The sequence below is a fragment of the Eumetopias jubatus genome, unplaced genomic scaffold (genome assembly GCF_037043125.1).
Source record: "Eumetopias jubatus isolate StellerSeaLion01/CBP00866 unplaced genomic scaffold, mEumJub1_p1.0 scaffold_10, whole genome shotgun sequence".
In the NCBI taxonomy this organism is placed as follows: Eukaryota; Metazoa; Chordata; class Mammalia; order Carnivora; family Otariidae; genus Eumetopias; species Eumetopias jubatus.
The window spans coordinates 95,650,103-95,674,942 of record NW_028274816.1 but is presented as its reverse complement, the minus strand read 5'-3'; the positions used below and the strand labels follow the sequence as shown (position 1 = coordinate 95,674,942).

Here is a 24,840-nt window from a genome sequence, read left to right as displayed (position 1 = left end):
AAAACCATTCCTCCAAACTAAAAGTACAATACTTGGATTACTCCAGCAAGGATACTGGCATGCTTCCAATAAAATATTATTACACAAGATAGCGTGTATCTAAATTCCTGGAACCTACAACCTGCCATCAACAACCAGTCTGCCTTATGCAGTGCAGTGGCTCTGCCTTGCCAGGGCTCAAATCCACTGGGCGCTGGCAACAGAGGTAAAGTGAAGGTAAAGTGACTTACGAGTTCATTTTGGTTGGTTAATATATACACATTACAGTTTTATGGGTACGATGTAAAACAAGTCCCCAAGTGAGGAAAGGATTAGATAAGAAAGATTTCCATGGTGTTTTGTCTTACTACTTAAGGATACATGCAATCTTGAGAACAGATAAAGCTGCATGTCACCAAATGCAAAATAAGGGATTTCGAATGGATTAGAATGTGCTAAGGAATCAGAGCTTATAATTATTAATCTTAGCAATAATGCTCAGAGGTGAGAAGGGCATTCTCTGTGGGGGATGTACAATGCCAAAGGAGGGAAGAGAGACTGCGTGTGTGTGTGTGTGTGGATGTGGTAGGGGAGGTGGTGTCTGATGGGTAAGAAGGCAGAGGGGAGGGGTAATGGCTAACAGACTGGATTATTCTGCTGGCCATAATTAGCTGAAAGCTACAGGATGAATGAGCTGATTTTAAGAGAGATCAGTAAGACACTTTCTGGCATGTCATAATGGGATATCAACCCTCTAGGGCTTCACTCGCACACACGCGTGTGCACACATGTCAGCCTGTGCAGTAATAGGTCAGTTCAGCACAAAGTACCTTAAAATAGTATTCTGTGACACAGTTCCCTGGCAGGCACTGAACAATATTCAAGAAAAGGGCATCTGTATCTATAATTCTTTTTGCAGCAATATCATCTACTTCAGACTATAAACTTCAACAAAGTCTGGCTATTTGCAATTCTGGTTGCTTTATAAAAGTACCCAATAGAGTACTGTTATTCTAACACCACTGATCCCATTGTAGAAGACCATGCAGGATGATGGCCAAAAAACTATCAAGAATTCACCAAAGCAGCAGAAGACTGACATCAGTGCCAAGTAAATGTCAGCGCACACCCATTACATAAAGATCTCTTGTTGACCAAAAAAAAGCCACATGAATTTAAGCCTCCTATTAATCAGAAAGAGGAGGGCTAAACTAGCAGATCCTAAAGGCCTACATGTGAAGGTATCATATGTGAAAGTCTGATTAGAGAGACAAAGATTTTTATTCTAATCATACTCTGCTCCCCAACCCCCATCTACTTATATGTCTGATCCAACAATAAAGTACTCATTCCAATCATGGAGGCTTCTATATAGCCAAGTGTACAAAGTGACACAAAACTCATTGTATTTAGTCTCCTGTCTGCAGACTATCCCTGCTGACTTGGGATAAAGATTAAGAACAGAATTAAGACATTAGTGATATTAAGAGACTTTCTGGTTTAATTGTGTCTGTTTTAGTGATCTCAGTCTACTACAAAATCATCCCTAACTCTATTATATTTTGTTTAGCTGCAGGTAGGTCAGCAATATCCATCAACTATATAGTTCCTTCTAACCAGACTACAGGCTGTTATGTTTCCTGATATTAAGTCAATAAAGGTAACCATGACATTTGCTTTGGATGGGAGTCAAGTGTCTGGCTGGGATGCAGAAAAGGGCAAGGCCTAACTGAACAGCCCTGTGTGGTTTCCAAACCAAGGAACTAAGAGAGTTAAACCTGCATTTGTGGCAATTCTTGTGTGTGGTGTAATTAACCACCACCCAAGACAGTTACAATTCTTCAGTTTAGGCTACTCTTCTAATGGTTCTCATAAAAGGTTCCTCATAAGTCCTTATTCCTGAGCCCAAAGATAGGTTACTTTCACAACAGGTGAATATATTTCCCCCAAACTGGTTCTGGGGCCCCAGGCTAACTGCCTGGGCTCAAGCAGGTGGCAGTTCTGTTGGTCTTCATGGTCCCTCTGCCGCCAGCTTATACTGACACCATGGGAGGGGGAGATATATTTGGGCATGAAAGGTGCTACGGGAAACCCTGTAGCACACCATGGCCGAGGGAACAAGCTCTTATTGTTTCGGGTGCTATCAAAGCCCCAAGGCCCCCAAAGCATTTTATGGACATGAAAACTAAAACCCAAGGTTTCACAATCATTCAGTGGCTGAGATTCAGAATGCAGGCATTGCCACTATTACTTTGTTGCCTTCACTAAAGGGAAATAGCAGCAGTTTGGATTCTGTAAAAACTGAGAGCCCTGTGAGGCTCACTTACCTTAATGGAGCAGCATGGTAAACTAAACTAAGAAAGGTCTGACTTCAACCATCAATGCATTGGGGGACTACCAGCCTCACAGGAAGCCCGATTTCATCTACTTGAGTTTGCATACTCATCTGCAGTTAAATATATCATGAGGAAGCCCCCCTATGAAAACTCCAAGGCGGGGGGGGGGGAGGGACTCCATTAGATACCAAATTTTTCAGTCCTGATAATTGCAACTAGTTTCAAACTGTCAATTTTACTCTTTACACTGGCTAGAGATTTCTTTTGCAGGGAGGGGAACAACTGGGGTCAAGTAGAAAGTGGGTAAATGCTCTAGTGAAATAAAAATGATCTACAAACAACTGTATTTATGACCTAACTGCCACCTAAGCTTGCCAGATGTTACCAAGCTTTATAATAGAAGTTAAACACTATGAAACGCACCTCTAGTTGAGATAGATACCTGGCCAGTCTGTCCTCCCCTAGACAGAATCCCCACTGTTTCAAGTACATTTGAGGATTATCTACTTCCCTACTGGCCCAGTGCACCACACCCCGTTCTTCTCTCTGATTAGCCGGATAGTCATTGAAGCCCATATGGTTCCATACAACACAGATCAAACAGCGGGGACTGCTTCCGGCTTCTGGGATAGGCCATTTTAGAGATGAAAAAGAGAGAGGAAGTCAAGGCCCAGAGAAGTGAAGTGACTTGCCCAAGGCACCAGAGACAGTTAACCGTAGACATAGGACTGGAACCAAGGCATCCGCCTCTCCGTCTGGTCCTTTGCTCACTATACCACACTATAATTTCACTACTTTAAATCATGGTTCTCTGACAACCATAAGCTTAAATTACTTTAGGCCTGGAGCTCCCCTTTGAATTTTGCTGGGGCAGATGAAGATCAGCAAGCATCCTGCTCTGATATGGGGGCTGGAGCTTTTGGATGAGACCAAAATGTAATTTGTGGATTCTACATAGACACCCAATATACCAAAAGGCACTACAAATTATGTAGGGTGGGGTCTTTAAAAAATGTTCTGGATAAAAATTCCTGATCCCACTGTAGATCTAAGTGGGTGGGAATAACACCAGAAAAAGTTAAAGGTCACAGCCTTGGCCACCATAAAAAAATTCCTGCAATACACATTTATCCAGGCCAGTTCCAGTGGTTTAAAAAAAATGCTCTTTGATGATGATGATGATGATACACTAGCCACTGCCAAATCCTTTGATGAAGCGAGTAATTGTTTTAATGCCAGTGCCAAGGAAACACACATTACTGATGAGCACAGGACAACTCCTTTGAACAGTGAGAACCGTTTTAATGACCAAACATACGCTGACGAGCCTCACGTAGGAAGCCGTGACTACTGCACTTAGCAGGAATAAGAGGCTCACAAAAAAGGGAAGGAAACGCAGATCTAAAATACTGAGTTTTTCGTGTGGGAAAAAAAAAAAATCTGACGTCACCAGATATCCATAATTTCAGCGTAGGTTTCTATGTTCTAGGCTTCTCTGAGAGGCAAATGTACACAACCCCATGCAATTCTCACTCATGTGGATGGAGCTAGGAACGCAAAAGAGACTGTTTAGAAGACTGTGTTGACACAACCAAGTCTACAGAGTTGTGGTGTGAAAACTGAGGGCTGAGAAACCAGAGCAAAGCAAGAGGACTGGCCCGGATGGAACAAGGCTGCTTTCTCCAGCTTACTGAGCAGTGGGCAGAGAACAGAAGCAGCAAAGCATTACCGACAGGGAGTTACCAAGCCTTTGGGGTCAAGGAAGAAGCCCTTCCAGACACCAAGAAGAACACAACTCCCTGCTGACAAAGGAAAAATGACCATCCGGCCCAGGGATGGGAGGAGAAAGCCACTCTGCTGCCAACAGGCTCCGTTTTCCCAGAGGCCTCTTCCTAAAGTCATCATGCTGGTCAGGCTTCTGCCTCGTCTGGAGGTCATCCAATCTTACTGCCAATTTCTCCAGGTCAGAAAAGTGGCTTACAAGGGCATCCACATTGTGGGGCAAGGTCGCAAAGCTCCCAAATCCATTTTTTCTTTTGAAAACTGAGGAACAGCAACATCTCTTTAAATGCTAAGAAAGCAAAATAAATGTTAAGAATGTCAAAGACAAGAGTTATGTAAATACTAGGGAAGATCGTTTTATTAAAGAAATTGGTGGGGGCACCTGGGTGGCTCAGTCGTTAAGCGTCTGCCTTCAGCTCAGGTCATGGTCCCAGGGTCCTGGGATCGAGCCCCGCATCAGGCTCCTTGCTCAGTGCGAAGCCTGCTTCTCCCTCCCCTGCTCCCCCTGCTTGTATTCCTGCTCTCCGCTCTCGCTGTGTCTCTCTCTGTCAAATAAATAAATTAAATCTTAAAAAAAAAAAAAAGATTTAAAGAAATTGGTGGTAGCCAAAGATGCCATCAGAGAGTAAATACACTCAAAAACCTGATTATCTACTCTGTCTCAGAGTAGCTCAACTGCTCCCTATTTACCCTCGTGGGCAGACAGTGAGTAGACAGGAGCCGGTGCTGACAATCTGAATAATTAAGGAAAGGTTAAAATATGTTTGGTTGGTGGTGTTTAAGCAGGAAGGAGAATATAAGTGCTGAAGAGATTTTCACCAAACGGTACATTTCAAGTTCAGGGACTGTATTTGAATTATCTGGAAACTCACTCATGTCCTAGCCCCCGTTCTCTGATGATGCTTGATAATTCAACTTCCATTTGTTATGCTTCAACATAGTGCTTGGCAGTGTGGCTGCTAGAAGGGCAGACTCCGGAGCCAGACCATCCCCGGGCAGCTCTCCGGTTTCCTCACCCGGAAATGGGGACAGTCATAATACCTACTTCATAGAGCTGTTGGGAGGTTTAAATGAGTCAGTACATGTAAAGTTCTTAGAACCGTGCCTGGTATACAGTGAGCACTGTGTGGGTGCCAGTTCTTATTACGACAACTAATCAAGAACTATGTAAGGCAATAGGATCTAATCATAACAGATCTATTCCTGCCCTGGTGGCGTTTATAGTCCAATAATGGACCACAGTAAATAATCACACAAACAGAATGACAAATTGCAGTGAGTGCTGTGAAAGACACAGGGAACCAAGAGAGCCTAGAAGAAGTTGCTGTGGTCTCATGATGGGGGTGCCCGGGAGCATAGTGCCAAAGGTTTTCCTAAAGGAGTGACATTTGAATTAAGATCTATGGGGGGGCGGGGTAAGGAAGGGCAGAACAGCCTGGGGAGTGGAAGCAGCCTATGCAAAGGTCCTAAGACTAAAGATAATTTACTGTGTGTGAAGACCTCTGGGGGGAATGGGCCAAGGTGGGGCCGGGAAAGCAGACAGAAGCCCAAGTGCACATTCATGCAGAGTGAGGCACAAAATCAGAACCTTCTTCATGTGTTTGTTACCCTTGCTGCTCACAGAAAGAATAGGAAGGTATACTATTCTGATTGGTGTAAAGCACATCTAGAGGGGAAAACAACCCTCCCCTAAGGTGAAATATTTGATATACCAAACACAGACTATCTGTGTTCACACCCCAGGTGAGTCTTCTCTGGTGTTTTAACTTATCCTAATCTTAGACTAATGTTTCCTAACTGGTTTATCGCTGAGTATGAGCAAAACACACCAAAACTTCATGGGCAGGTTCAGTAAATCACTGCTGTGGTGAAATATGGCTATAGAGCGAATCCCAGTATAAGGATTCTTGCTTTCCAAGACCCCGCACCTGAGGGACTTCTCTGTCTAGCTCCCCACACGTGGGATCAGAAAGCTCCCTCTGAAGTTCTCTTAAACTTCTGGGGTGCTCCATCTCCCCAGTACCTGTCAGTGCCAGGGCCATTTCTGTCCTGCAGGCAGAAATCTCGGGGGTACTAACCTTATAAAATGAGGTAAGTCACCAGATCACAGTCCCAAATTACTCAAGAAGGTTGGCAAGGATATGAAGTATTTATCAATCTCTTCCAGGCACTCCCTGTTTCACACTTCTTCCTGTTGGCTGACTCTTCCATGCCCAATTTACTTGCTAGTTCACTCATTTCAACCCCACCCCCAGGCTGGACTCTTTTATCCTACAGATATACAGGAAGAGGGGTCCTGTCATACATAAGGCACTGGAGTCCCAAGGCCTATAAAGCTCCTGCCTTCAAGGAGTTTACCATCTGGCAGAGAAGTAGTAAAAAGGAAACAATGGTAGGTCCACATCCATGCCTCTGGACAGCAGACCGGTGCCTGGAGCAATTCCCTAAGATTCTGAACCCATACTTCCCAGCTCAGGCCTTCTTCTTGACTCTGTGGCCTAGTCTGCATTCTTGTAAACTCCAAAGCCCATTAATCATGCCCTCAAAACTCCAAGTTAAAAAACCTCAAAGTTCCTCAGGTATCCCCATGAGCCTGGAACATGCTCAACATATGCTTCTGGGTGAACGAAGCTGAAAGGAAAGGAGATGGGGCATGGGAGTATGAATTGGGGTTTGGGCTCTCGGCAAGTCATTAAATCTCTCTGGGTATCAGTTTCTGATTCTACAAAGTAAGACGACTGGGTTGAATCTGCCTGTTAGCTCAGAAATGTGATGATCCATGATTTACCAGGCCTTCATCCCTCCTCAGGCTTTACTGCAGATTCTTCTAGCCCCAACCAATCAAAACATCCCCCAAAATGTTCCAGAGACACCAGAAAGACATCATCTACAATAAATTATCATGACTTCCTTAAAAAAAAAAAAAAAAAGCCCAAAACCCACATAAGAATTTGAAAGAGTTTTAAAGTCTTGATGCCTTTAAGCAGAGTCATTCCCAATCCTGGTCTTTCAACATCCCACTGTCTCCACTTATCTTGAAATATTTCAACGTTGGAAATTAGTAATAATCTGATTCACTTAAGGTTCAGGGTGGGGAAAAGAAATACCATAGAAATAAACTAATGTTATGTAGGAGGAAATCGGTGACTCCCATGCGCACATTCTTGCTATAGATACTAAAACCAACTACCTCCTAAACTGAAAGGGTGATCTTGGTCTTCTCCAAACCACAAATCAGATAAGTGATTGAACTTTACCCTGGCACCAAAAGCCCTAAAGATTTCCTAGTACTGAACTAACAGATCAAGAGGACCTGGGATTGGTTTTCGAAGCAACTGTGGTTTGGTTCCCAGTCAGCTGAGTGCCAGAACTTCAGATAAACTTGTTCTTAATCTCTATGCATAAAGGAAACCGTTTTCTGCTTTGCAAAACCAGACCACAGCAAGTGGAAAATGAACCCTAACACAACTATAGGATAAGGTCACTCGATTGTTCAGAGAGAGGTGGTGCCTTTGAAGTCAGAGATTCCCCGAACCTGGCTTTACATCTTTGTTGCAGTATTTGAATTTAGCTAGAGAGCTTATAGATACTTCTACAATAGAAAAAAACTATTTAATTTTGTTTGTAAAAAATATATACATACCACATGTATATTTGGGAGCAGAGCCATCACAAAAAACAAAGAATTGCTGGCTCTGTTCCCTGAATTGTGGAGGTTTCTAAGATTTCCTTGATAGAATTTTAAACTTTCTCTTGTTATGTTGTCATTAAAAATTGGCAACAGTTACACTCAATACCTCATATTTGCTCAGCATTTTCAAACATACATGAGTTGTCAATACCAGTCCTTCAGGAGATTAGAAACAAACTAGGGTACAAACCCATACATTAATGCCAACACTGTGTGATGTGATGTCACTCAGAGTAGGGGAAGGGCTCTTGTCTAAGGGAGGACAAGTGGTCAGGGAAGGCCCCACGCTTGTGCTGCACCTTACAGGACAGGTGAGCGACACTGGATGAAACCACGGCCCACTGTTGTGGCAACTCCCAGGCCCTCATCTCCCTTGCTCTGCTCTAGGTTTTCTTTCTTTCCATAAAACTATTATCAATTTTTCACAATAGGTTTATGTATTTATCATGCTATTGTGGCTTGACTCTCTACCAAGTAGAGGTTTTCGTGAGGGCATGTCTTGTTGTGTTCATTAATGTGCCCCAAGCACCTCAAATAGTGCTTACATATAATATATACCCAATAAAATGGGTGAATAAATAAATGAACAGATGGAATTCACCACATTCGGGAGCTAGGGAAGCTGGGAGGCCCAAAGCAGCCTTCCCATCTTCGACCACCCAGGTAAGGGTGGATGTAAAGCTGTAAAGCTGTACGGGGGCGGGGGGGGGGGGGGCGCTAGTCACTTTAACCTAAATGGTGTTCCTAATTTGGGAAGACATTTAGGAATAGCTGGCCTAGATTTTCTAGTTTCATGCCTTATTTTATGGATGAGGAAAGAGAAAGGAAATAACTCATTTGTCCAAAGTCTCCTTGCTGGCTAGCACCCAACCCCTCCCCTCCCATCTCCCGCTCACTGAAAAAATACATGTGTATCATAGGGGTCAAAATACACATGAAAACAGGAGAGTGTGCCTACAAAACTACGTTTCAGAACAGCTAAAATGACAAACTACACCTATCTGTCTACTTGAGGAGTACAGAACTGGGATTTGCTTTCAGCATGAAGTTCGGTCAGGAAAACATGGCCCCTGTCCTGAAGTTCACCCAACTCTGTCAGGTCAGATGCCCGGCCCCATGCAGAAGCTGTCATCAAAGAGTGACCTCCCAATCCAGGGCGTTAGAGTTGGTGAAGCCCAGTCAACGTAAAACTTAGAAGCAAGTTCCCCTTGCTTCTAAACCACCCATTTGGATTCCTAGGGTAACAACCAAGGCTAGTCCAGTCGCTTGAGACAACGAGCTGGCCAGCTCCCACGTGCGTTCTACTGTCAGTCCCTTCAACTGTGCACCTGCTGCAAAATCCCCAAGGGCTGATGAATAATCTGGATATCCAGCCCTCCCAGGAGAAGGTAAGTATCACAAACCGTACCCTCCCACGATTGGCTTCCAACCCACATTCTCACCCTGATAAGATAGTTCCTTTTTGTTTATATGCTTCATTCTTGTACTTTATCAAACCTACTCCTTTCACACATTTCTTCCACACCCACTCCCCTTAGCTGCTTCACTCTGGCTCCAGCAGGCTCTTTTAACTCAGAGAGGGAGGCGCCTGGGTGGCTCAGTCCCGTGAAGCGTCTGCCTTCAGCTCAGGTCACAATCCTAGGGCCCTGGGATCGAGCCCCCATGGGGATCCCTGCTCAATGGGGAGTCTGCTTCTCCCTCTGCCCCTTCCCCAACTTGTGCACGCACACGCGTGCTCTCTCACTCATTCTCTCACAAAAATAAATAAAATCTTTAAAAGAAAAACAACTCAGAGAGGGTACTGTAAAGGAACCCGGAAGCCAGAATTATTCTGATTCCTTAGGCCTCTTAACATATGGAGAAGGCAAAAATACCAAGTAAGAATGAAGTAGAACTTTAAATAATTCTAAACATCTTATAATTCAATGATTAAGTGTATTCAATACAAAGCCAGTTTGGGGGCACCTGGGTGGCTCAGATGACTGAGTGTCTGCCTTCGGCTCAGGTCATGATCTCCAGGTCCTGGAATCCAGCCCCAGTGTCAGGCTCCCAACTCAGCGGGGAGTTGGCCTCTCCCTCTCCCCCTGCTTGTGCTCTCTCTTTCTCATGAATAAATAAAATCTTAAAAAAAAATACAAAGCCAGTTTATAAGCTAAAGCTGATTTCTTAAAAAGCAATTTTTTTAAAGATTTTATTTATTTATTTGTCGGAGAGATAGAGAGGGAGAGAGAAAGAGAGCACAAGCAGGCGGGGTGGCAGGCAGAGGGAGAGGGAGAAGCAGGCTTCCCGCTGAGCAGGGAGCCCGATGCAGGGCTCGATCCCAGGACCCTGGGATCATGACCTGAGCCGAAGGCAGACGCTTAACCGACTGAGCCACCCAGGCGTCCCTAAAAAGGAATTTCAGTAGTCAGTACTTGCAGCCTGGAATTACTTGTTCATTAAAAGTTGGGCACTACAATATATTAGAAAAAGCAATGCGAACTGGTCCATTACTAGTTCTGCCACTAACTAGCAGAATGTATCAATCTCAATTTCTCTACAGAATGAGCCAAACCTGTCTCCAGTCTGGTCTAGCGCTCTGTGATGTGACAGGGCACAGGGAGATGCATTTGCTCTGTCCACGATTAACTACAAGAATTACCTGACAGCACATTAGAATCATCTGGGGCTTAGGGGGAAAAAAAAAAATTTTTTTTAAAGGGTGCTGGGCTCCGTTCCTAGAGATTCCAATTTCAGTCACCTTGGGTGGTGCCTGAACAGAGGGTTTTTAAAGAGCACCCCAGGTGACTCTAGGTGACTAATTCAGCCAGGTCTGAGAGGCACTGCCTCAAGTAACACATTCCTAGTTGCAGCTGTGGCCCTCGAGGCAGGTGTTTCTCTCACTCCCAAAGGCCCCCTCAGGAGTGACAGGTTGTTTAAGAGAAAAGAGATCGGGTTCAGTTTGGTCAACAAACTCCTATGACCCAAATGTAGATCAATGACAATATCCAGGGATTCTGACAGCACCGTTTGTTCACAAAACGTATGAAAAAATCTGGTTTCCCTGACAAACACTTCTGCAGCCTAGACAAACAATTATTCCCTCATCTGAAATGGGGGGTGAGGAAATAATCCACTGGAGAAAGCGCTGGTTTTGAATTATAATTATAGTCTACTAACTAGGGAAATCATGTTTAATACATAAGAGGACAACCCTATACCAAGGTTCATTTTTTAACAATGAAACACCATGCTGAGTGAAAAATGAAACTGACTCGGAATAATCACAGACCATTTACCTCGCAGGGTTTGGCAATGGAAAAATTAATCTCATTACTGATGTGAGGAGCCCATCAAGAGGGTCCCACATACCACGGTTGACGCCCACCCAACCAAGTATCCTGGAAGCCCCTCTCACGCTGTAGGAACACGACTGATGAGATCCCATTAAAGGGTACAGCAACATCTTCCTCCCCCCCCAACTCCCCCCTAAGAAATCCACAACCCACATGCCTGACGATAAAACAGCTCCTTGTTTTATTGGTCTTAAAGAGCTTCAAAAAGGAATATTTAATCATTATCTGCTGAGTGCTCCTTGCAATGGGTATGGCCAACTCACCATGCTAAATGCCACAGAGGATACAGATAAGCAAGACAAGGTCCCTTCCTTCTAGGGCAAACCAGCAAGAGAAGCAACAGCCCTCCCCCCACCCCACCAGGGCACCTTCTTGGGGGTCTCCTCTCTCCCTCATTACACTCTCCCGAGACCCACCAAAGCTAACCTTCGTCCCTCCACTATGGTCCAAGGGCCAAGGCCGCTCTCTCTCCTGTCACCACAGACCCACGTCCTGGTGCCAGAACCGCTTGGGAGGTAAGGGCCTCTGCAAAGGTCAACACCCCAGGCCCAGCCTGATGATTAGAGGGTTCTAGCTTTTCAGGATTCTGTACCAAAAACTGCACCATGGAAGAGCAACTCTGGTTAAAGGCTTTTAAGACATGAACTTTCAGTTTTGCTATTTCAGAAACATTTCTGGGCAAGATCTTACTGAAAAACATGCACCTGCTTGGTTATTATTAGACCTAAGCGAAGAAATGAGCTTCAACTATGACCTGGTTTTAAGGGCCTCTGAATCTCCACTCTATCCACCATCACCGCACTTGGCTCCAGAGTTGAAAATGCTCTTTCTCGCTGATGGAGAGTCTCAGGTGAAGGCAATGTTTCCACCTCAAAGCTGCATCTTTCTACTACTGGAACAAAGGGTAAGAGGCCATGACTTTCATGGGAGGAACAAGACCATTTTCTGAGCATGTTCCTGAAGCTTCCAAGGAAGTCTACTTTCTTCTCTGCCCAGTCCTTCTCTAGAGCCAATCTCTCCTTGTAACATGGTCGGTCACCTGCTCAGGGTGTGACTGGAGTAAACTGATGTTCTAACAAACCCACCGGACATAAGCACTGTAGGAGCTGCTCTTCAAAGGGAAGCAGGAGGATTAGATTCAAAGTTCAGTTCCACCACTGAAGCATGATCTTGGACAGGTCACCAGCCCTCGCTGGCGTCAGCTTCCTCATCTGTCCATTCTCGGGAGCACAGCAGAGCAGCTATTGTTCAACTTGGGAGGGGAGGACATGGTATATGCCCCAAATATCACCCTCCAAGGTTCTAATGTGCTCCCACTGTTACTGATGGATGTGTACTGTCCTGTTCCTTACTTGGGGTGGGGAAAATACGGAGAGCCACTGGGCTAGATCAATAAGACTCCTTCTACCCTGACTCTAGTTATCTTGGGAGGTTATCCATTTATTTGTATATGCTCCCACTGCTCACAATATTTCTGGAGTTTTTTGGAAATCCCCTTAAAGAATATACTTTTGAATCCCCTAAGTGATAGAAAGTGTTCAGTTGGTTTTTAAAAACAACCAAAAATCAAATACAAGTGTCCTCAATAAATTATACAATCAAGTTGAGTAACAGTTTTGATCAAAATTTCAGTGTGAACCATGTAGAAGTTATATTCAAGCAAGTACCAGAAGGAATTGGGAAAGGTTTTAAATTGTGTATCATTGGCTTAAGAGTAAATATTTTTTAGGGTTCCTGAATTATTAAATGGGTTAAAAAATTCCTAAATGAAATATTGAAAAGTAAAAAAAAAAAAAAAAAAATTTTTTTCCAACTGATTTGTATGACATGAACCCTGACCCTTGAAGGGGTGATTATTTGGAAAGACACAACATTCTTTTGGATGAGTTAGTTTAGGTATGTTTGTGGAAAAGACAAAACACCACCAAAGGCATCACTCCATTGTCAAGTGGTACCTGAATCTTCCCAGGAAAAACACCTGTCCGGACAAGCTATATGTTTTAAGGACTATGGTCTCTACAAGGGACAGTCAATGCACCAACTCTTGATTTATTAACAACCTTGAGGCAAAAACTTAAATGGCCTCATGACAAACTACAGAAAGAATCTTGTCTGCAGAAGGTCGGCTACCCTCAAAACCAAACTTGCAGAATTATCCCGAGGTATTTCAGGGTGTTTATGGGAGCCACATCTGCTAGAAAGCTGATCTGAAACCACTGCAGACCAAAGGACTCTGCAAACAAGTCACTTAACAAATCAGAATAAAACATTTCTCAGCAGCTTTTAGGTATGGAAGGGGTCATCAAGACACTGCTGAGGTTATTTACATCTTCAAAATATAAACAAAACAAGATCTAAACATTCCATTTTCACTTGACCTAAAATCCACACTACTAAAAGAAAACAGGTTACTTTAAAACGGTTGCTATAAAACCAATTTAAAGGTTAGTTTTGTGCTTTTTTAAAACATCGAGTATTCCCTGGAGGCTGGGGAAGAGGGCAAGAGTAAATAAGATTAGAAAATTCTGGTTCTGAGAATTTATTCCAAGGAAATAATTAGGCAGTTAAGATATGCTTAGCAACAGGGGCGCCTGGGTGGCTCAGTCAGTTAAGGCTCAGACAGTTCATTCAGCTCAGGTCATGATCTCAGGGTCCTTGGATGGAGCCCCCCATCAGGCTCCCTGCTCAGCGCAAAGCCTGCTTCTCCCTCTCCCTCTGCCTGTCTCTCTGCCTACTTTGCTCTCTCTCTGTCAAATAAATAAAAATCTTAAAAAAAAAAAAAGGGAAAAAAAGATACACTTAGCAACAAGAGGGTTATCACATTGTTGTTTTTTGTTTTTAAAAAAGATTGTATTTAGGGCGCCTGGGTGGCTCAGTTGGTTAAGCGACTGCCTTCGGCTCAGGTCATGATCCTGGAGTCCCGGGATCGAGTCCCACATCGGGCTCCCGATGTGAAGCAGGGAGTCTGCTTCTCCCTCTGACCCTCTTCCCTCTCGTGCTATCTCTTATTCTCTCTCTCAAATAAATAAATACAATCTTTAAAAAAAAAGATTGTATTTATTTGAGCGAGAGAGAGAGAATGAGCAGGGGAAGGAGCAGAGTAGAGGGAGAAGCAGACTCCCCGCTGAGCTGGGAGCTGATGCGGGGCTTGATCCTAGGACCCTGAGATTATGACCTGAGCCAAAGGCACTTAACCGACTGAGCCACCCAGGCACCCCATCACATTGCTTATAGTAATGAAAATTAAAAAACAGCCTCAATATCTAAATGGCTGAATGGCCAAATTATGGTACATCCAAAAAAGCAAAACAAAACCAAAAAATCACGGTATATCCATTCAGAGAAGTAGTATGCCACTGTGAGAATAATGTTGCAGAATTAAATTTATTGACACAGAAAGATCTAGGATATGTTCCAGTTTGGGGAAGAAAAATATCTATGCAAATATGTGCACAGAAGAAAATGTCTGGAAGGATATATATCAAGACATTAGATCAGCCATCAGGGAAATGCAAATCAAAACCATAATGAATTAGCACTTCATACCCACTAGGCTGACTACAGTCAAAAAGAGAATATCAAGTGTTGGTGAGGATGTGAAGTTAGAACCCTCCTACATTGCAAGTAGGAATGTCAATTAGTACAGGTGCTTTGGAAAATTGTTTGCCAGTCCCTTAAAAGATTAAACATACTTACCACATGACCCAGAAATCTCACGCCTAGGTATATACTCAAGAAAAATGAAAATACATGGCCATTCAAAAATCTGTAAACAAATGTTCATGGCAGCATTATTCATAACAGCCAAAAAGGGGAAAAAACCCAAATGTCCATCAACTTATGAATGGATAAACAAAATGTGGTATATCCACATAATGGACTATTATTCAGCAATAAAAAAAGAACAAAACATCAATACAACATGAATGAACCTTGAAAACATTATGCTAATGAAAGAAGCCAGTTACAAAAGATCATATGCAGCATGATTCTATTTCTATGAAATGTCCAGGGCAAATCTATAGATAGAGAAAGATTTCTGGCTGCCAGAGGCTGGGAGGTAAGTGGGAAATGGGGAGTGACAGCTAATAGGTATGGAGTTTCTTTTGGGGATGATGAAAATATTACAAAATTGTGATGTTTGCACAGTTCTGTGAATATACTAAAAACCATTGAATTATATACTTTAAATGGGTGAACTGTAGGATATGTGAATTATGTCAATAAAGCTCTTAAAAATGTTAATAGAGATAATGTTTGGATAGTACAGGTTTATTGTTTTAATTTACTTATCTAAGCTTTTTCACATTTCTATAAAAATAGGATTACTTTGAGGGATTTTTGAAAATCTTCCCATGTTACACAGAAAGCACCAAACAGAGAAGATTTGAAGAAAGAGAAATATACCTTTCCTTATAATAGTAAGAAGACTAGAAACAACCCATATGATCCCAGTAGGGTGGCCACTAGGCAAAGCATGGTTTATTACCATACCGATCCTGGTCAGTAAGACCCGTCTCCAAACTCAGGCTGGGCACAGAAGGCTCAAATGCTTTTGGCATGGATGATGGTTTACCAAGGTGCTAGTCAAAGTGACAAATTCAATAACATACTCAGAAAATTTCCTAACAGTTACAGAAAACTTCCGTGAAACTAAACATAAATACAGAACACATTATTTTTATGCTGCTGTATTTGCTGTGTCTGTACATGAACAAAGATCATATGATAATCAGAAGTGATGCAGAGGGCTGCCTGGCTGGTTCAGTCGAGCATGTGACTCTTGATCTCAGGGTTGTGAGTTCAAGCCCCATATTGGGCATAGAGCTTACATTAAAAAAAAAAAGAAAGAAAGAAATTACGTAGAAACTAAAAATAACTTTAAAAAAAAGAATGCAAGCAGGGAGCTTATGATTACTTTTAAAAGTTCTACTTTTCCTAGCCCATATCTTGTCTGTGGCATTCACTTAAATATCACTAAGAATGTGTTGCTCTGAGGCAAGGAAGTCTGAAACCAAACAGGGGATATAGGTAAAGATAAAGATAGAAAAAAAAAAAAATCCCCAACCCCTGGGAAATACAGCCAACCAGCATGTTTATTATTCACAAACTATGATTCACTGTCCCTATTTTTTAAGCCAGCATCACACTCTAATCATATTGCTAGGTTACAGGCCCCTAGTTATTTGTGCATAATAAAAACTGAATCCATTAAAATAATACATTACATTTTTCTCACCTATATCATCTCTTTAGAGAGAACATTTGATCATTATAAAACATAGACACTATTGAACCTAAAGATTACTTTGGATCCCCAAACCAGAGAGGTTTCCAGTGAAAATGAAATCTTTATCCAAAGATTCCTCAACCTGAAAAATGGAGTCAAAATCTGATGCAGGCAAAGAACTCTCTCCCCCGCAGGACCATGCAAGTGGCACTATTCTGTCCAGACAAGAAACCTTTACGTAGCTCACTGGTTTTATGTTCAGGAATATGATCTATTGTTGAACACTCTCAAGAGGAACTCTCATACACATTTTCTCTTGTGCTCTGAGAAGCTAAACTACTGTGGAAAGCCCAATGGGCAGGCAGGTTAATGAACCTAAACACACACACACGTGAACAACTACAGTCCAATTTCATGATCAGCAGCCCTGATATGAGCTTAATGAAACATTCTCCTCACGGCCGCAGTATAAATACTTGATATTGCCTTGTAGGATCATTCCTGCTCATGATAACTATCAGAGCAAATGATAAGCAAGGACATTTTTAGTTAAGACTCATGTCTCAGATGGTATCCTCAGTGTGTTTTCGTACACACATGGTCCTCAGTTCTAAGTGACGTTGTTTATTCTCCTCTAAAACCAAAACACTGGCTGAATAAAAAAAATCGTATATATTATAGTTGAAGAAAGCATTTTGCCTCACATGCTACAAATCTGTTTGGTACTTGACAGAAATGGTACATAAACACCATTAAATGAGAACTACAGGACAGCGATGATGTAACACAAACCAACACTGGGTACAAGATCCAGGCCCAGGAAGGAGGGAAAACACTCACTAAATAAGCACAATTTGGATTAACAAGAGACAGCCTGAAGTAGGTAACACCGATGTTACTGCATTTTGGATATGATAGTCTCGAATCTCAGCCTAGGATGAGTCAATGTCTGGCTCAATCAGACACACACTCTTGAAAGAAACTCACAGTACTGCTCCCAACGCCCTAGTTATTTCATCAATCAAAAAGAAACAGCACTGGGGCACCTGGCTGGCTCAGTCAGTAGAGCACGCGACTCTTGATCTCAGGGTCATGAGTTCGAGCTCCACACTGGGTGTAGAGATTACTTAAAATAAATTTAAAACTTAAAAAAAGAGCATTGAAAAATATTCTTTGCAGAGGCATAGTATAACGTTAAAAAAAATAATGACAGTAAAAACATGGGGGGGTTACATTTATTACCTATGATATGCAAGGTGCCCTCACATGTGCTAGTTCTCCCTGCTTCACGTATCAGGAAAGACTCTCTAAAAAGTAATTCGTCTGAGGGCACAGCTAACCAGTGTCCAGTTTGAACTCAAGTTTGTCCAATTTTACACTCAATATGTTTTGCGGGACATCACTGTTGCCTAGTTTAACTGCAAACTCTGCAATGGGTTCCATTTAGAATTTAAAATAATAATTCTATGTGTGGGGATCAAAATTTTTACTGGTAGATAATTCTGGGAGTGAAATTGACATTTTACTTACAAAGCAGTTACACTAAAATGTAACTTTTTGATAAGGGTCTGGAATATTTTACCATGAACTTTGAGAAGTTTGGATTTCTAAATACAATTTGGAAATATTTACACAAACTGAAACTATAGTCCCAACTAAAGCTAAATAGTTATTTTTGGCTCTAAGTTACTCAATAACTAAAATACTAGAATCCTGTGAAATAACAGCCCATGGAAAGATGTGGCAAAGAAAACCATATATATCTAAGCCCTGATATGAAATGATCGATTTCCATATCATTTGTTTGGTCATTCTATTTAATACTCTTATTTATGAATAGATGCCGAGGAAGAGTTAACCAACGTGAAGTGTTCAAGTTCAAAATGTGACCCTAGTTGTGAAAGTGGATTATCTTTTTTAATTAGAAGAAAAACCTGGAACACCTGGGTGGCTCAGTCTGTTAAGCATCTGCCTTGGGCTCAGGGTCCTGGGATCAAACCCCATGGGGCTCCCTGGTCAGCCCAGAGTCAGCTTCTTCCTCTCCCTCTGCTCCCTCCCCCTTCCCCCGCTTGTGTTCTAAAATAAATAAAATCTCAAAAAAAAAAAACACCTTACATGAGTTCTACTGCGAAGTGTGTACAAATTTTCCCCTTAGAAAAACCCAATTTGAAAAGGGTGATCTTATATTTTACTTCATCTATTTCCAAATTCTTGTTACTCCAAGAGCACAGACTATTATTTACCAAGTGCATAACCTCCGAAGACTTCACACTGTGGTACTGAGGTACACACATGTCAATTCTCCACCTGGACACCTGGTACATGATATACCATATTAAAAGGTACATAGTGGAAGTCATTAAACAAGAACCTGAACCAATGTACCATACCCACAACCTGAACAAGTTTTTTTTTTTTTTAAGATTTTTTTATTTATTTGAGAGAGAGAATGAGAGATAGAGAGCACGAGAGGGAAGAGGGTCAGAGGGAGAAACAGACTCCCCGCCGAGCAGGGAGCCCGATGTGGGACTCGATCCCGGGACTACAGGATCATGACCTGAGCCGAAGGCAGTCGCTTAACCAACTGAGCCACCCAGGCGCCCTGAACAAGGAGTTTAAAAAAAAAAAAAAAAAAAAAAAAACCCACTAATTTAGGTTTTTTTCAACTAGAAGGAAAAAAGCCAAGTCTGTCCACAAAATGTCCTCCCCAGCCACGGGGCCCAAATCCACAGCCTGAGTAAAGGCCTTAAATAGTTAAATAAATGTAATCCAGGCGCTTCTCTCCAGGAAAAGATGAAAAGACGTTTCATACCGCTCCACAGTGCTCTTACGTGAGGAGACAAGTCTTTCATTTAAAGTTCTGAAGCGGCTTCACCGCTGTCCCACATGGGATCTTTTAAAAAGAGTGTAAATCCCACAGTTTAACTTGCTTCACGAAGTCTTGGTGCACAAAAGGAAGCCTCCTGCCTCTGAATACTTAGAAACCTGCAAGGCAGGTAAGCAGAATCACACTCGCAGGTAAAAATGCTTGCCCGCACCCCGTGGCATTCGTTTCCCAAAGTTCTCGCATTTTTAAAAGTTCAAACAAGGATTATAAACGCAAGACATTCCTTCCCCTCTATTGTAGGGCCCCTTCCATCCTTGCCCCGAGGCCACCGCCAGGCAGAGCGGGCGCCCACCTGTGGGAAGGGTCCGGCAGGTGGGGCGGCCTCCCAAGCGCCCGGGGCCTTCGAGAGGCCCCAAGGTGCCGCCGGGACGCCGCAAAGTTGTGCGGGAGCGCACGGGGCCCCAGGAGACGCTGCCCGTGACAGCCGCGCTGGCCGGCGAGGCCCCTCGGGTGGCGTGCGCCTCGGCCCGGCCGACGGCGGCCGCCACTCAGACCGGCCCGGAGGTGCTCGCTCCCTGCCCGGCGCCGTCTCCTACGCCCTGCCCGAGCCTCCGCTGGGGCGCGCGGGGCCTTGGGCCGCCACCGCCGCCGCGCTCCCGGCTCGGACCCCAGTCCGCCTCGCGCCGTCCCTCACCCCACGCTCCCCCGGTCACTCACCCCGGGGCCAGGCAGCAGCAGCAGCGCCAGCAGCGCCAGCAGTAGCCGGGCCGGCATGGCGAGGACTCGGGCCTGGCTCCCGGCCCAGCCGGCCGGCTCCGGGGGGGCGGTGCGGGCGAGCGGGCGGGCTGAGGACGGGGCGGGGGCGCCGCGACGACAGCGCCGCGGCGGCCGGACTTCAGCGGACGCAGAGCTGACTAGGCGGTGGCAGCACCCCCATGCCCAGCCCTATAAAGCGCCGGGTGTCGGCGCTTCTTCCGGTCGGGGCGGGGCCGGGGGCGGGGCCGACCTAGGGGCGGCCCCGAAACTGGGCGGGGGCCGGGCCCGGAGGCGGAGTCTGGGCGGGGCCGTGCTGGAGGGGCGGGGCCGGGGCGGGGAGGGGCGGGGCCGGGGCGGTGCTGGCTTCCCGCTGGCCGAGCGTCAGGCGGCCGCCGCTCCTGGGGGAGAAGGACCAGGCCTGGGTGTCCGGCGTGTAGGGGCGCTGAGCGATTGAGGCAGGGAGCTTTACCGAGGGCTGAGGGAGGTCGGCAATCCCGCCCTGCGGGTGCACGCCTTCCCCAGGCGGTCCCGCCAACCCCGCGGAGAGACCCGCTGCGTTCAGACTCGGAAGACTCGATCACGGGAAAGGCCAGGAGACTGGCTCTGGCCAGTTGTCCAGAGCCCCCGCTTCGTCTTTCCGTCGTGGTGGAATCATGGGCGACCTCCGGAGCCAGGGTCAGCAGCTGGCAGGGATTCCAGCAAACACAACAGTTCTGCCATGCTCGCAAGTCCACAGCTCTAGGGTCCTCCTGCTGTTTCTCAGCTAGCCCCAAGGCCCTTTTCTTCCCTTTGCCCTCAGGAATTCCCCTCAAATCTCGTCCAACAGCTATCTCTTCCCTTTGTAATAAACTACAGCCAAGTCATTCTCCAAAAATTATAAGCAAAGAAGGAAACCATTTCAGCGGCTTGCGTTGTGTGTTTATGAGGCATTTAGTAGATGTGACTTGGTGGAGCTAGAGATGACGTGTGTCACAACTCATTGGAGGGAGTGGGTGTGTTGAGGACTCATACAAGACCTATTTGAGGATTATGGACTATTAACCTGAATTTAAAATCTGGCACCTATATGGTCACTGGGTCCCATGCTGCTCTCCACTTGGGTGGAAGTGGAGAGAGAAGACATTGTTTGTAACAAGATAAACTAAGATTCAAAGCATAGCATTTACATATCCTTGGAGAAAAAGAAAAAGGGGATAGCAACTTCTCTAATTTTTCCTGACTTCCTCACCTGACAGCCTGAGATTTTTCAGGGTTTGGGGAAAAAGGAGTAGGCAATGCTAGAGAAAACAGCAAAGAAGTAGCAGACTACTGACCAAATATCTGGTCTGTGCACACTGTGGATCAACCCTATTCCAGTATAAGACAGATAGATGCTCATTGGTAGCCCAAATCCCATAAACAGAGTCCTCTATTCCCAGCCACCAATGCCTGGATTGAAGTCAAGGGACCAATCTCTACCACTGCTAGAGAACCTAACACCAATTTTTAAGAGTGGGATGAATCTTGGCAACTGTGAAAGTGGTAGACACATTTTGAAAAGTGTTATCTGCACGTTTCAATGTAGAGAGGTTTGGGATTGACAGATGTGTGGAAGCAGAGGCTCCATCACTCCTAGGCTGTGTAGCCAGGTGTCCAGGGAGGAGCCTACAACACAGAAACTGGGAGGAGCTTTTTTAATAATTACCTGTCCAGCTTGCAAGCTGACGACAGGATCTGCAAGACCACGTTTGAGTTAAAAGTGGAGCTTGACTAGAAAATGCTGCTTTCACATCCCTTCTCTGGTGCTTCTTCTCAAAGTCTAGGAGGGGAACTTTCTGTGCGGGAACTCTGGCAGCCCTTTGACAATTCAAAATGTCACTGTGACCTTGTAAGAACAGTAGATGAAACACAAAGGGGAATCTGACTCATCTGACTCATAAATCAGCTTTAAAGATCTAATGAAGAAAAAAAAATCTGTCCCAAGGAGTAGGTATATTTTGCATCTTGTACTCAGTTGGACCAAATCCCCAGGCTTTAACTGCACTATTATAGGTTCTCTGAATTTCTTATGCACCAATTAGATTGTTCTTAGACTTAATCAGTTCCCACGTTTTATGCACTTCTCCACTTGATCGGCAAGTCCTATGGTAAACTCTGGTTTTACTTATGGTAGCATTGCCCATTAGGTTGCTCCAAAGTTAAGTACTATTTTAAAAGCTTTTTGCTTAATGATAAAGCTAAAGCTGGCATCACTGATAAATAAAAACAGAAACGGAAATACTTTTGTAGGGTGCCTTTGAAGTGGACCTGCCCCTATAAAAGACCTGAAAACGGGCAGTAAGTGACCTTTCTGGAAGTCGCTTTAAATAGCATGCACTAGACAAGGCAAAGGTCATGGTCTTGGTGTGAAGATAAGACCTCTTTTTTCACCAAGGCAAGAAAAATATGTGTATCGGATTCAACAAGGACTGCAGCAGGACCGGAATACGTCTGAGGAGCTGGGGGTTGGGAGAAAGTGAGTTCACAAAATCTTATTTTCACTTTTCTCTAAACCAGTGGTTCCCAAACTTGGAGAATGTTTAAAAAACAGATTTCCAACACCTTTTCGTGCCCTCGTCCCCCACTGATTCAGCATCTCCAGGGGTGGACCCCAGAGCCTGTGTTTTCCAGTTTTCACAGGTGACTGAGGGCAGCCAAGATCCTGGGCCCCAGCTGTCTCATAATGTCCGGTGTTAATTCCTGTGGCCTCTAATCCCTTTTGTTTATTTTAGCAAATGTCGCCCTCTGGTGGGATAAATTATGACTCAGTCTTTAAAGAGTTGGTGCCTCTTCATTTGTTTAAAACCCTTCAAAATTTCATTTAAAAAATGATCATGAGGTAGGTTTGCAGATAGCTATTTAGTGAGAGGGTAGCTGCCTTTGAAGGAGTCTTTCAATTTAAAATCAGTTTGATTAACATATAGTGTATTATTGGTGTCAGAGGTAGAATTCAGTGATTCATCAGTTGCATATAGCACCCAATGCTCATTACATCAGGTGCTCTCCTTAATGCCTGTCACCTGGTTACCCCATCCCCCCACCCACCTCCTCTCCAGCAAGAGTACCTTATGGTTCATCTCCCTCTCTGATTTTGTCTTATTTTATTTTTCCCTCCCTTCCCCTATGTTCATTTGTTTTGTTTCTTAAATTCCACATATGAGTGAGATCATATGGGTATTTATCTTTCTCTTGAAGGAATCTTGAAAGGAAAAGAAGCTGATAAAACCAAAAAGAGAGGCCATGGTTGACAGTTCCAGGAACATCTCAAAGGAACAGCATCTTTATCAGAATAAGGTGACTGACTTTTTTGTGTTGCTGCTGCAGCTTCCAAACAGACTTGACCTTCCAGCACATGTAGGGTAGTTACAGGATAAGTAAAACAATGAGGCGAGAGTCTCTGGTAGCAAGTGAAATCTTTATCTCCTTCACATCCTACCGTTTGAAGGGAAATTTAAGAAAAGCCACTGTCGCTGTGAGCAGTGTGTTTAGACAAACAGAACTTTGGCTCGTCCTGTTCCAGGATGACCAGATTTGAAAAGACTATGATGCTCTGAAGAATTCTTTCCCACAGAATCCAACCCAATGCACACTTTCTTGTGCCGCAAAGGGGAGTGTTCCTCACTATCGCAGTTAAGAGTTATTGGCAGTTTGCTATTGTTTGAGAATGTGCAAGTACATGCTTTATGGGATCAGCTCACGTTACCTGCACAGCAGTTCCAGAGGTAGGTGTTATTTGCCCCGTTTTACAAATGACACATTGAAATGTTAAAAGGTTTACAGTCTGGTGGGGGTAACACATAGCGAGCAAGAGGCACGACCTGGATTAGGACCCAGCTACGTACATGATGTCAGAGTTCATCTGGTCAACCCCAGGGGCTATGACACGCTGCTTGTTATTCTTGCTTCTCCCACAGCATGATGAAAAGGTACTATTATCTGACCTGTAAACATAGTTAGGTGCCCAGCTTGGTGTTTCCCTGAAGTACTGAGAGCAACCAGAAATTTGTACAAATGTGTGGTGATGAGGGGCATTGCCTCAAACAACATGTAAGCCTCCTGGTCTCATCTGGGGGTTGTGCAAAAGAATGTGAGTGATAGAGCAGCCATGTGGGAGAGAAGAGTGAGCTTCCTCCTGGGAGTTCTGCCCTGTGAGATAATTCAGTCTAATCCTGACTGATTATTTGTTCACTTGCCTGTGAGCTGCCATATTTCACACCCAGTCATACCAAGCCTGTATGCCACCATGGGAAAGTGTCCACAGTGTCACCGTTTATCAGATATGAATATTCTCCAAGAGCCAAAGCAGCACCAGTATGAAAATAGCTGTCCTCTCAAAATGCCTCCACTTCCTCCCTGGCCAGTCCCTCCTACTGCCCCGGGGTCTGGCTTATTTCCACAGAACTCTCTGGAAACTTCCTTCAGGCAGCTCATAAACATTCCTCCTCTTATGAAATCCCAGTGGCCATGCTTCATCTAGTTTTTCCTGGGCCTCTCTTCAGATGTGTTAACAGTTCTTCTTTCAGAACTTTCCCTCTCTGGGTATTACCATTTCTGGCTCTTTTTCCTCCTTCTGGACTGTGCTTCTCATAGCTTAATAGTAGACCTTACCGACTCTCTCTCCTTTCTCCTTAGAACTCATTCACAGACATAACCGGATTTCAGAGCAGGAGGCAGACTTAGTTATAATCTAGTCAGCTTCCTTTTGCAGATGACTTCATCTCTGACTTCTCCACGGATGATGACTACTCATTCATTCATTCATTCTTTTAACAAATATTGCCGAGGGCTTCTGAGTACAAAGGATGGGTGCCATGAGGGAATATGACAGAGTTTGCAGGTTGGCAAAAGTGTTAGGACATGCACTGAAATAAGCACCATGCAAGGCT

The 24,840-nt window shown here is 44.2% G+C and overlaps 1 protein-coding gene across 1 annotated transcript in view; it reads right to left on the bottom strand.

The window, feature by feature from the left end:
• ERN1 (endoplasmic reticulum to nucleus signaling 1) overlaps nt 1–20,060 on the bottom strand; it is a 78,813-nt gene extending 58,753 nt beyond the window's left edge. The window contains exon 1 of the mRNA XM_028087404.2: nt 19,898–20,060. Within this exon, the coding sequence (XP_027943205.1) occupies nt 19,898–19,954 (57 nt within the window). The 5' untranslated portion in view covers nt 19,955–20,060. The remainder of the gene's footprint in view (nt 1–19,897) is intronic.
• Nucleotides 20,061–24,840: the final 4,780 nt, after the last annotated feature.